Raw genomic sequence first — 12975 nt, 5'->3', positions numbered from 1 at the left:
TATGATGTCACATTTTCTGTGCTATTCTCTCAGAGGGCTAGCTTAAGTAAATGAACTATTCTTTAAGAGTCTGGAGCAAATCATATAAATTGTCACAGTAAATATGCTAATCCCACCTTCAACATGGTGGTTGAACAGACCTCTTTGCAGTGTACTTGATCATAGAAGTGAGTGATAGTGATGAGTGGGTGGGAACTATGTATATGGAGCAGTTAGAGGAAAAGGCTGTATAATAAAGACAGCTGGTTCCAAAGGTTAGACACTGAGGCTTGTTATCAACATGGGTGGGAACAAGGAGGCCTGTCGCCAACTGCACCTTTTTTTTTCACCGCAGTAGTCTGCTCACTGAAACCAACAGTCACCAGGTCACACTTGTTCTTATTTGTCTTATTTTCTTATTTTGTAAGAAATAAGCTAACATGAGAAAAATCAGCTAACATGAGAAAAATCATTAGGATAGTGTCTGAAAAGGGTCACAGCATACACCTGAATCCACGAGTTGAACTGGTTCCTCATCCAAACCCATTTACTGCTGTTATCAACTGCTACCTGAAGACTGGGTGAACTCTGTATGCTGCTTACTATAAACCCTGCACATACATCTTCTAAGCAGCTCATTAGTTTGGAAGAGAAACATCAGGTGGATGAAAAGTAACACGATTCTGTACTTTCACTCTGACTCAGTGGATCAAGAGCTGGAGTTTGATACTTAAATATAAGCCCGAAAGAAGTGTGTTACACTATTGTGACCAGGAAGTTATAAAAGCTGAAGGAAATGTTTCTGTTGACATTCACATGAAGAAAGTTTGGGTCGATCCATTTCTCTCTAGATTTCCTGAATGCAGTCGGGATGAACCATTAGTCTTATCTCATCATCAGGATTAAAATAAGGGGAAAACTGTATAAAGGCTGTATAAAATGTTAGGGAATATTTCTCTGGAGAATTGTGGGGAAGATTAATGTGATTGTGCTGTCGTAAATTTGCTAGAATGTGACTAGGGCCTGTACCTCCGCCAATGATACATCTCTCAATTTGTGTTAAAAAATGTTCCTTTCTCATCAATGTTGTATATATTGTTATTTTGCGGCATCTGTTGCACTTCTGCCCGTCCTGGGAGAGGGATCCCTCACATGTGACCCCCTCTGAGGTGTGTAGGTTTTTTTCCTGCTAAAAAAGTATTTTTTGTTTTTTCCTTTCTCTTGTCGAGGGTTAACGGCAGAAGATGTTGCACCTTGTTAAGCCCTATGAGGAAAATTTAGATTTGTGAATATAGAACTATACTTTTACTTTAATACATATAAAAATAGTTTGATTGATATCAGTTCCCTTGATGTGTCAGATTTTTTTTCCATCAAGATAGATGAATTATTCCCTGGGAAATAGTGAAAATGTAAAAAAAAAAGGGATAAAAAGCCCCATCTCGCAATGTATAAGAAATTTAAAAAAAATCCTGAATCCGCCCCCTGATCCGACCCATACTTAATTCTTCCACCACGTGTCATGGTAATCCATTTGGTTATTTTTTCCAAAATCTTGCTAACAAATAAACAAATCAACCAATAAAAAGAAAGGGGGAAAACATAACCTCCTCAATGGAGGTAAAAACCGTTGTGGAAAGGATTGAACCTTGGGTATGGTGGCACTGAGAGCTCAGTGCAGTGCAACTTAAGAAAATAGACTCAAATAGACAAAGAACAGCAAGTTAGTAAAAAAATTATCACTTTTATCAATGCTACAAATACACACAACACAACCAAATACAGAAACACACTGCACAAACAGAAGAGTTTCAAGACGACAAAAAAAAAAAAGCTGTTATGCTCCACTTTAGATTATCTGAAGGACATTCTGCCACACTAACAACTTCTTTGACATGTCGTCATAGTTGGAAGCAGAATCTAAGTAAACGTTCAGTCAAGGTTGAATAAGTTAAACATGCCAGTCTCCATTAGGTTGGGCCAGTTCAAATATATCAAAAATAACACAGTCAACAGAAGACTGCAGTCAAGGATTATCATTCAATAACAAATAGGATGTTTTGAACTCGTGCTGCAGTGATGTATTGTTAGTGAGTTGGGCTTTATTTTATCAGGAAGTGTGTTAACAAAACAGACGTGAGAACACATACTGGATACAACATCATAATAAGACAATTCAATCACACGCTTTAATCAAAACTGTTCCAAAAATGATTACAAATATCAGTGACTAGACTTTTACTGTCTAAATTCATTCACTTTCAGTTCATATCTGTAGTCGTGTGTTACAGTGTGTCCTCTTCCACTCAACAACAGCTAACAATTCTTTTAGATATTCGGATCACTGAGGAGTAATTTTTCATTAAACACACAACAGTAAAAGAGTTGAATGTCAACAGCTTCATGCAACGCAGGGCAGCCTCTCCTCCGACCAGTGCTGGAAGGAACTCATGATGAGTCATTCTCTGCGGGGAAGAAATTGAATGAAACCTTGTTATTAAAGCTTGACTGGAGATGAGTTTAATCTTTGAGTTGACCCGTTGTGAGCAGGAAGTTATTGCTATGCCAACTTCACATCAATCTGGGGCGCAAATGTTTTCAGGAGGTTCTGGGTAGGCCATCTATTGTTTAAGCTTAGGGCTCGTCTTTCAGTGAGCAGTGAACTGTGGTTAATGATTGTCCAGTGATAAGAGATTGTTACTGCTCTGACCGCAGGTTGTCCCTTTAGTTCCACATTTAGTTCCACATCAAACTGAAAGAAAATAAAGGAAGGAGCACGATCATTGACATCGTTCTTCTGTTCTGGAATTTTGTTTGTAATAGGATATATAAGATCATGTATATTTATGCTATGGTGTTTAGCATAGTAAGACACTTTTGTTGGATAAATGTAAACATTTGCTTTTAAAAAATAGAGAAGAATAAGGATCACAGTACCACTGAAGACACTGCATAGTTCCGGACCCTTTCTGCCAACATGTGACAGAATACACACAGATGACACCTGATTCTATTGTCTGATTCTCCTATTTTTACTTATTTTAACGTTTAAAGTTTTAAAATGGATAACCTAATAATAATAAAGAAAGAGTTATTCACATGGACTTGCTGTAGTTCTAACTGCTGTGTATCTGAGCCCCCCCAGTGTGTAGCAGGCCTCACCTGTGGGCCTCGGTCATGTAGCTGAAGTCTCGGTAGAGGTGTTCGGCATCTCTACGTCACCGCCCCCCACAGAGGAGACAGCGGCGCGCGAGCTGTTCTCCTGGGGGCTCCTCGTTGCCATAGCAATGGTCACCTGCTCCGTACGTGGGGCCACCGCAGTCTGGGGGCGCGCACGGGCATCGGACTCTCTCCCGCTCGAGCGGAACGAGCTCCGGATGCCGCCGGACACGCGGCTGGAGATGCGCCTCACCGCCCCGCCGAGGCCGCTTAGACGGCCCCGGTCCTTCTTCAGGAGCCCGACATCATCCTCCAGCTCCGCCGGGGGGACCTCGATGTTCCCCGAGTACCAGAAGACCCACCAGATGAGGCTGAGGAAGATGATGATGGCGCCCGCATAGATGAGCAGGTCGTAGAAGAACACGTTGGCAAACACCCCGATGAGAAGCACGGCCAGTCCCAATATGTCAAAGGCTACCGCGAGCCAGAAACAGCACACACAGCGACCCAGACCCCGGTACACCGGCTCCATGTCCTCACACAGCGGCTGAGCTCAGGTCAGACTGTCCCCGCGTACTCCCCGCTGCCTCCGCACCGCGCCATTGTGTTTCAGAGCGGCTGGAAGGTGAGTCAGGTGAGACAGGTGAGACAGGTGAGGGAGGAGAGACAGGAGAGACAGGTGAGAGAGGAGAGACAGGTGAGAGAGGAGATTGAGGAGAGACAGAGACAGGTGAGACAGGAGAGACAGGTGAGAGAGGAGATTGAGGAGAGACAGAGACAGGTGCGAGAGGAGAGACAGGTGAGAGAGGTGAGACAGGAGACTGAGGAGAGACAGAGACAGGTGAGACTCAGTCCGCTCAGGTCTCACAGTGAAGGGGCGTGGTGTTTACTGGAGGAGGGGCTCTACCTGTGGTAGTTTTTTTCCACTGATGATATACAGTATTTATCCCATATAGTTTATGACAGATAATCTCAGCCCAAAAAATAAAATAAGATCATACATACGCGTGATATATATATATATATATATACTTTGTACAAATATAAGATACCAAAACATTTCCTTTTAATCCTAATTGAAAATTCAAAAAGGGCTTTAGTGGTTTCCTTGTGCTGGATTACTTGATCTCATTCATAATCACTACCCTTCATACTATCATACTATAAATTAATCAATCAAGTTTTATTTGTATAGCCCATATTCACAAATCACAATTGTCTAATATAGGACTTAACAAGGTGTGACATCCTCTGTGTGTATTCTATGTCTATATGGGTTCACTGCTCCTTCTGTAGCCTGCATGTCCACAGTACTGTGTAAAGGTTTTAAGTTATTTAGATGTTCTACAAAAACATTTGTCTGAGGCAGTTATTTCAAATCTTCATTACTATGTTATAGGGAAAATCGTTTTTTTGATTTCCCAATATATCCCTTTCGCAAATAGTGCAATAAATATTTCACTCAGATTTTGTTTGCTGTAAAAGAAAGACTCATATATTTTTTATTTGTAAGCCTATAGCCCAGTATGATTAAAAAGGATTGTCCTCAGAGCGATGCTCCACTCTCGCTGCATACAGTCTTAAATATTCAATATGTGACACACTGTTCAAATGTTTGAGTAAAAGATTTAACCTTCGAGCACAGGTAAACATTATTGATTCACATAATGAGGAAAAACTTGACAGTTATAAGAGAGATGCAGGCCAGCAAAATAATACATTCTAATACATTTATATTGAATTCATATCTAATAATACAATAATAATAATAATAATACATTGATAATGCCACTGTAAAATGAGATTAGACCTGATGAACATATTTATTTTGAAGGCATATTAGATAAGAATATATTAAACAGTATGGATTTAATATCATCATCTCTTGATGGGTGTTGGTGTTGAGGGTCTGCAATAGTCAAAGCCTAAGAGGAACCATCTTTTTTATTTTGAATTTCAATCCATTCAAGTGAGGGACACATGGCTGAGACAGACGGAGATGAGAGTGAGAGATGGTCACCAGGCTTCATCTACAGACGTGCGTCCATGTTTGCATCAGTGTTTTTGTACTGGGGATGTTATCGTGTTATCTAACAGGATATTTTCTGGTTTATTTGCATAGTGCACATAGACAGATGGACATGCAGATCAGTTCATGCTTGTCTTTGGCCTGCAGCCACAACAAAACCAAAGTGTGTGTTCCAAGAATTAATCATGTTGTGGGGACCCAAACAGTCCACACAGTCACAAAACGTAAATCATTACAATTTAAGGGGACTTTTTAAGGTGTGTGATTGTGTGGGTGTGTGTTTATGTGTGTGTGTGTGTGTGTGTGTGTGTGTGTGTGTGTGTGTGTGTGTGTGTGTGTATACACTCTTGGAGGTCTGGAACCAGTGGCCAACAGAGATGGATATTTCCAGTAATATTTCTGTGCCTCAGTAATCCTGCTTTAAATGATTACACAGTCCAACAGAGGCCACAATGGGCAGAGAAGCTTATAAATAAATGACAGTGAACAACAAGAACACACAGCAGCCTTTGTGGATCACACTGAGACAGATGGAGCCGCAAAAAACATCTGTGTATGTGACTGGATGTGACAGACAAACAGAATTCCAATCATTTTTACTACAAAACATGACAAGTTTATCATCTAAAATAGAGAACACACACGCATTCACATTGAAACATGCATGGTCTCAATATGTCGAGAGGTTTATAGCCCCATTTATCACCTGTCTCACAGGGAAGCACTGTCATTCGTGTAAAATATCAAGTTAATTACAGTATTACTTTTATTTTTAAAGGCTGTGGCTCAGAAAGTAGAGTGGCTCGTCTATCAATGAGAAGGTTGTGTTTTTTTATGTTGAAGTGTCCTTGGGCAAGGCACTGAACCCTCATGTGGCGCATGATATAGAAGCAGAATATGAATGTGTTTGTGAATGGGTGAATGTGACTCATGTATAAGGTGCTTTGAGTATAAATATAATCCATTAACATGTTGCATGTTTTAGCCCGTTTGGTTACAAGCAGTTACAGTATAGTTACTGCAGTTACACATAAATAAACCCCCTGATTTCAAAGCTCTGAATCACTGTCCACATCTTATTTTCTTTCAAGGTCGAGTGATGTGCTCCATCACTTTTACTATAAATGGATAACATTGCCATTTTACTCATGAAACACTTAAACACTTAGTAATCCAAAATGGTCAGGTGCAAACAGGTCTTTAGGAACTTTTGGAAATTAATTCAACATCAAAAACTAAAATGTAAATTTACAAAACTATTAAGTCCCTTAAATCAGTAATTTCTAGAAGCTCTTTTGGCAGCAGTTATGTTTCGAGTCTTGTCGGGTAAGTTTCTACAAGCTTTGTACACCTAGATTTGAGCAGATTGCTCCATTCCTCCTGGTGGATCCTCTCAATCTCAGACTGGATGGGAAGTATCTTTGAACCTACATCCTCAGGCTCACAAGAAATTGTCTTTGGAGTTCTGCACACTTTGACCTCAGGTCTCATCAGACCAGAGAGTCTTTCCATCATGCTCTCTTCATCATGCTGTGCGTAGCACAACTCAAAGGCGGCAGGCACTGATCTTACCGATCCCAGAGCCCTGAATTCCAGCTACTCAGCTGTTTGGTATCCTGCAACACATCTTCACAACTTGAGTCTGTCAGGGGAAAGGATACATTTGCTGTGGAAAACATTCCTCTTGGCACCAGTATCCAATAGTGCCACCCCATCTGCACCAAGTGACCTCAGACCGCTTGCACGTATATCACACATCAGGAGGGTACTTGAGAGACTGGTTCTGGCCCACAGGTGAGATCTGCTCTTCAGTTTACTTCCAGCCCAATGTGGGGGTGGACGATGCTGTACTCAGTCTACAGAACCTGAAGTAAAGACAGGCAGTACTCAGTCTACAGAACCTGAAGTAAAGACCGGCTGCAGGACTCAGTCCACAGAACCTGAAGTTAAGACAGGCTGCTGGACTCAGGCCACAGAACCTGAAGTAAAGACAGGTTATTGGACTCAGGCCACAGAACCTGAAGTAAAGACCGGATGCTGGACTCAAGCCACAGAACCTGAAGTAAAGACCGGCTGCAGGACTCAGTCCACAGAACCTGAAGTAAAGACCGGCTGCAGGACTCAGTCCACAGAACCTGAAGTAAAGACCGGCTGCAGTACTCAGTCTACAGAACCTGAAGTTAAGACAGGCTGCTGGACTCAGGCCACAGAACCTGAAGTAAAGACAGGTTATTGGACTCAGGCCACAGAACCTGAAGTAAAGACCGGCTGCTGGACTCAGTCTACAGAACCTGAAGTAAAGACCGGATGCTGGACTCAAGCCACAGAACCTGAAGTAAAGACCGGATGCTGGACTCAAGCCACAGAACCTGAAGTAAAGACAGGCTGCTGGACTCAGGCCACAGCACCTGAAGTAAAGGCCGGATGCTGGACTCAGTCTACAGAACCTGAAGTAAAGACCGGTTGCTGGACTCAGTCTACAGAACCTGAAGTAAAGACAGGCTGCTGGACTCAGTCTACAGAACCTGAAGTAAAGACCGGTTGCTGGACTCAGTCTACAGAACCTGAAGTAAAGACAGGCTGCTGGACTCAGTCTACAGAACCTGAAGTAAAGACAGGCTGCTGGACTCAGTCTACAGAACCTGAAGTAAAGACCGGTTGCTGGACTCAGTCTACAGAACCTGAAGTAAGGACAGGATGCTGGACTCAGTCTACAGAACCTGAAGTAAAGACCGGTTGCTGGACTCAGGCCACAGAACCTGAAGTAAGGACAGGCTGCTGGACTCAGTCTACAGAACCTGAAGTAAAGACAGGCTGCTGGACTCAGGCCACATAGGCAGGCAGGTATTAAGCTAAATATGAAGTTACATATTGATTGGTGCAAGTGGGTGTGGTCTATCATGTCCTTTCTCATAACTCTAGATGCCTTTTAGCAACTGATGACACTGACTTTAGACTCACACACAGTTTCCCTCACATATGAAGAAGGGGAGACAATGAATGAATTGTTACACATACTTTATCTGAGTGTGTGATCGCTCTTACTCAGTCTTTTGACAGAATATAACTTGTTGAAGTGACTGTGTTCAGCTCTCTCAAGCCTGAATCTCGCTCAGTGCCGCTTGATGACCTGCAGATTGCCGCAAATTACACATATACAGAAATAATAATCATATCTACATATTTATGCCCATGAAATACATATATATTATGCTCATCAGGTCTTACAATCTCATTTTATAGTGGTTTTATCAATGGGTCATTATTTTGCAGCTTTGCTGGCTGAAATTGACATTGACAGGATGGATAGAACAAACAAACAAAAAAGTTTTTTCAGTTTTGATGCTAGACAAAGTTCCAAAAACACTGTATCCAATATGTCCCATGATGCAACCATGTCTGGTCATTTAAATCAAGCCACTGTCCCAACCTGTGACTGTCCACTGCTATTCACTTTCAGTTTTGATGGTTTTTGGGTCCTGGTGCTTTCAGCCTGAGTTCTCCATCAGTGGTGTTTGTGCTCCACTTCTCCACTCCACTTGGTTGACCGTGGTAAAAGACCTGTGCTCCAGGCTCTGTTTTAGAATGGACAACCACACCAGGCCAGTGACCAGGAACATCAGACCCATAGAGAGGAATAGGGGTCCCAGCAGGTAGGGGACATTACCCACCTGGGTGAAGAAGAGCAAAGACAGTGCTGTGCCAGATCCAAACAGCAGCATGCCAACGCTGATGACCACCATGGCCTTACAGTTGAGGGACCAGCCGGATGGAGCCACAGCATCCTGATAGGGAGGTGAGTCCCCGTCCTGGAGAGGGATGAGTAGGGTGGATGCTTCCGACTCCTCCCTGTCCTGAGAGGAAGGATCGCTGGTGTATGTGGTGACCTCTGTGGAAAGCATTGTGACACTGGATGGCACTGCTGGGGTGAGATGCCACAGATAACAACACAGGTTAAGATACAAGAGACAATAAAGTCTTTATCCTATCTGCACAACGCTCACTACAGATGTAAATCTTGCTAATTGCAGTCCACCACTTTGGTGTTTATAGTGAAATATCTTAACAACTAATGTCCATAAAATTGTATCCACAAATTTAGATTCCCCTCAAGATGAAGTCTACTGAATTATAAATTAAAACCGAATTTTAACCAATGTTTTGGTTAATGGCAAAATCCTTGCAACTCTGATAACATTCTCATCAGCCTCACTTATACTCTGGGTCAACAACAAAAATACAGCTTAACTCATGTAGATACTAAGAACTAAGTTCAGATGCAGTGAGAAATTATAACTTTAACTCCATTAAGCTGTTTGTTTTTTTTCATTAGGTTTGTTGGCAGTAAGAAAAATATATAAATCACAGTGAAACATACTGTACTTTTAAATGCTAAAAAACAGTTTTCCTCTCTTGAAAAATATTAAGCTTATAGGTAAAGTTTCTGCAAAATGAAACAATATGTACAAGAATCTTCAATTTAATTTTCACTTTATGCAACAGCAAATTCCCTATGAATATTCTGCATCGTCTCAGTCTGACAGGCAAGGAACAGATTTTTGTCTGGATCTAGTCTGTGAATTAATCTGGATGCTCAGTTCAGAACCTCTCTCTCTGAATCAGTGGAATTACATAAAATATAATATACATGGATGAAAATTCTAAATAAAGTGGTCTCCATCTTACCTAATGCCTTTCTGTGTATCTCCCTGTTTGACGCTGGCCGCAGACTGACTGGACAGCTGCTCACATTGAAGCCATGCCCCCACCACTGAGCTCACCCTCCACCCATTGTCCTCATCCCATCACCCATCACCCTCCACCCATTACCCATCATCCATCCTGCTGCATTCACCTTCATTTTAATTAAACTGAATTCCTCGTATTATTTACACTTGCTTCTCAGTGGCTAAAATCCTTTTGTATTAGTTTTATTTGAATCAGTTTAGAAGCCATAAACACAGTAATGTTGGTCTGTGAGCTGGAAGTGAGAGGTGAACACGTATGCTTCATACTCAACTGGGAACTGGGTTGAGTTTCAATACATCAGTGGTGGGAGTGCTTTTGGAACTTATAGATGAGGAAGAACACCTGATTATAATGATTACAGTAACTGAGCAAACCCATTTCATTAGTTACTGCAGTGCAGGGATTAGACACCACCTGCTGGTGGATTCTCTCTTTATGATGGAATTAATCTGGGGCAAATGAGTGATACCTGAACTCAGAAATATCATCAGAAAGTTAACTTTCAGTACAGTCACATATTCAGAAGTCTCCATTTATCTTGAATGTTCAGCCTGATGCAAAACTAGCATCACATGATGTAAGTACAGCCACAGTGGCACACCAGTACTGGAGCTTGATACTGAACGTTTAAAAAAAAGTTGTGAGGTGGATATTGAGTGGGTGGGACACAATGATCCCTGACAGACAAACTGTAATAATGACATGGTTTCTAAATGACAGTCATTGTTGAACATGCGTGTGAATGGGTGAATGTAAAACTACCGGACTAGAAAAGGGCATATAAATACAAACCATTTACAGAAACTGAATAAATGTCTGACTGTTTAGCTGCAGCGATGAGAATAAGTGTCAAAGCATCAATACTGTCACTCTTTTGTCCCTGACAGGATCCTGCAGACTGATTTCTCTGGTTTTCCAGTGATCTGATTGGTCAGGAGTTAATAATAATAATAACTTGAATTTATATATCGTTTATCAAGAGACCCAAGGATGCTCTACATGTGTCACGAGGGACCAAGAGAAAAGAAAATAATCCACACAAAACAGGACAGAAATAAACAGCACTAATGACAGAGTGGAGCATTAACTGAGGCCAAATGCCTTAGTGAACAGGTGGTGTTTGAGTTTTTTGAAGATGTCCAGAGCAGCACTGCGGATTTCGCCTGGGAGAGAGTTCCAGAGAGTGGGTCTGCGACACAGAAGGCTCTGTCCCCAAAGGTTAGCAGTTTGGTGTAGGGGATGGAGAGCAAACCTGTGTCTGAGGACCGCAGCTTTCAGGACAGAGTGTATGGGAGGAGGAAGTCAGTTAGATAGGGTGGCACTAGGGCATGTGGATATGGCATGTGGGATGTGGGATGTGCATATTGAACAACTGTCAATAACAAGATCACCAACCTTCCAGAGCACAGCCTTGGGGGCCATAACCATGAGCTCAGTCTTGTTACTGTTGAATTTGAGAAGGTTAGATGACATCCAGATGTTTATGTCGTGCAGGCAGTAGACTAGTGACTGGGGGAGGGCTGAGTGGATGGATGAGTGCTTAGATAGAACTGGGTGTCGTAAGTGTAGGAGTGGAAGTTAAGATTTAGTTACGGATGATATGACCAAGCGGGAGCATGTAGATGGTGAAAAGAAGGGGGTCAAGCACCGAGCGATGATGTGTTATCTCAAACTTAACCTGAGTGAACCAGCTTTGTAGGACTGAAAATCCAAAGTTAAACCTGAGGTTACCTTAAAGGGGACATATCATGCAAATTCCACTTTGTTAGTGCTTCTACAGGTTAATGTGGGTATCTGGCATGTCTACCAACCCAAAAACTCTGGGAAAAAAACACTTGGGCGTTTTGTTATGGTTCCTCTAAGTCAGAAACGTCATGCTTGAGTGACTCGAATGAGCTTCCTGTGTATTGTGTCGTCACAATACACTGGAAGTCTCCCTACATGGCCTTGGCCCCCCCCCCGCCCCCCCACACTCGTTACGCCGGGTTAACACCGGACGCAGCGAGGCTGCGAAGCGCCGTTCTCAAGCACGCAGCCGCCTGGCTGTTCACACGGGACGAGCATTTCTCCGCTGGTCAGCCCGCGATTCACTCACATGTGGCATTTGTCTGGATCGTTGGGACTGGGAGGCTGCAGCAGTTGCTCGGGCGCGACCGCTCGCTCTCCCATGCGTGAGCTGGAATTTGTGTCAACGCCACACAGCCAGCAGTGTGGAAGACTTCCGCAGTGTTCAGCACTACTGTAACACTGGCACACAAACACACACAGAGCCCCCCCACTCGTTATGCCGGGTTTACACCGGACACAGCAAGGCTGCGAGGCAGCGCAGCGCCGTTCTCCAGCACGCAGCCGCCTGGCTGTTCACACGGGACGTGCATTTCTCCGCTGGTCAGCCCCATAGACTGTATATATAAGGTCAGCCCGCGATTCTGCTTTCTCCGCTTGTTGTTGTACCCGTTGAATGTCGGGGTTCGGGGGTAAATGATGGTCTTCATAGCCCCCCCCCCACCTCTCTTTCTCTCTCTGTCTGTCTGCTTGTGTGCTTGTAGTGGATGGGCAGAGGGGGACATTTAATTATGTGATTGGGAAAATTAAAACTCCAGGACAACAGAAGGGGAATACAAAGTATGGGATGCATATTTGATAATTTATATCATATAAAATATGTAATTTATATCGTTTAAAATCATGGGGGGAGAGGGGGGAGGGGGGAGCTGGCTCATTAGCATTTAAAGGAACAGGCACTCAAAACAGGTCACTCTGTGGAGGGCTGTTTTATACAGGGTAAAAAGGGTGCTGTTTTAAATGATCCTTGTGGTATTTTGACCAAAGTATGTTACAGACATTTCATTAAGACCCCAAGGAACCATATCAACTTGTGGTAAAATGGGCATGCTATGTCCCCTTTAAGAGTCACAGATGCTGCTATGTAGTACAGGTACAACACTTAACAATTTCTGGTGTTTTGTTTGTATCATATGGTGAATCCTCTGAGGTTCCAGCCATGAACTTTTCTTTTGCTCTCTGACGAGGAAACATGTCTGTCTCCATCCTGGAGA

The 12975-nt window shown here is 42.8% G+C and overlaps 2 protein-coding genes across 2 annotated transcripts; both read right to left on the bottom strand.

Annotated features, from left to right (window-relative positions):
- Positions 1–2149: 2149 nt before the first annotated feature.
- On the bottom strand, positions 2150–3856 carry si:dkeyp-72e1.6 (transmembrane protein 238). Its single transcript, XM_034593268.1, has 2 exons — positions 3142–3856; positions 2150–2444 (listed from the first exon to the last, which is right to left on the bottom strand). The coding sequence occupies exon 1, from the start codon at positions 3668–3670 to the stop codon at positions 3155–3157; it is 516 nt and encodes a 171-aa protein (XP_034449159.1). The 5' UTR covers positions 3671–3856; the 3' UTR covers positions 2150–2444; positions 3142–3154.
- A 4109-nt stretch (positions 3857–7965) lies between these two features.
- Positions 7966–10873, bottom strand: LOC117766338 (phosphoinositide-interacting protein-like). The gene has a single exon (XM_034593269.1). The coding sequence runs from the start codon at positions 9067–9069 to the stop codon at positions 8656–8658; it is 414 nt and encodes a 137-aa protein (XP_034449160.1). The 5' UTR covers positions 9070–10873; the 3' UTR covers positions 7966–8655.
- Between the last annotated feature and the right edge of the window lie 2102 nt (positions 10874–12975).

The sequence above is a fragment of the Hippoglossus hippoglossus genome, chromosome 8, assembly GCF_009819705.1.
Source record: "Hippoglossus hippoglossus isolate fHipHip1 chromosome 8, fHipHip1.pri, whole genome shotgun sequence".
Classification (NCBI taxonomy): domain Eukaryota; kingdom Metazoa; phylum Chordata; class Actinopteri; order Pleuronectiformes; family Pleuronectidae; genus Hippoglossus; species Hippoglossus hippoglossus.
Note: the sequence above shows the minus strand (reverse complement) of the source record. Positions and strands in the feature narration are given on the sequence as shown.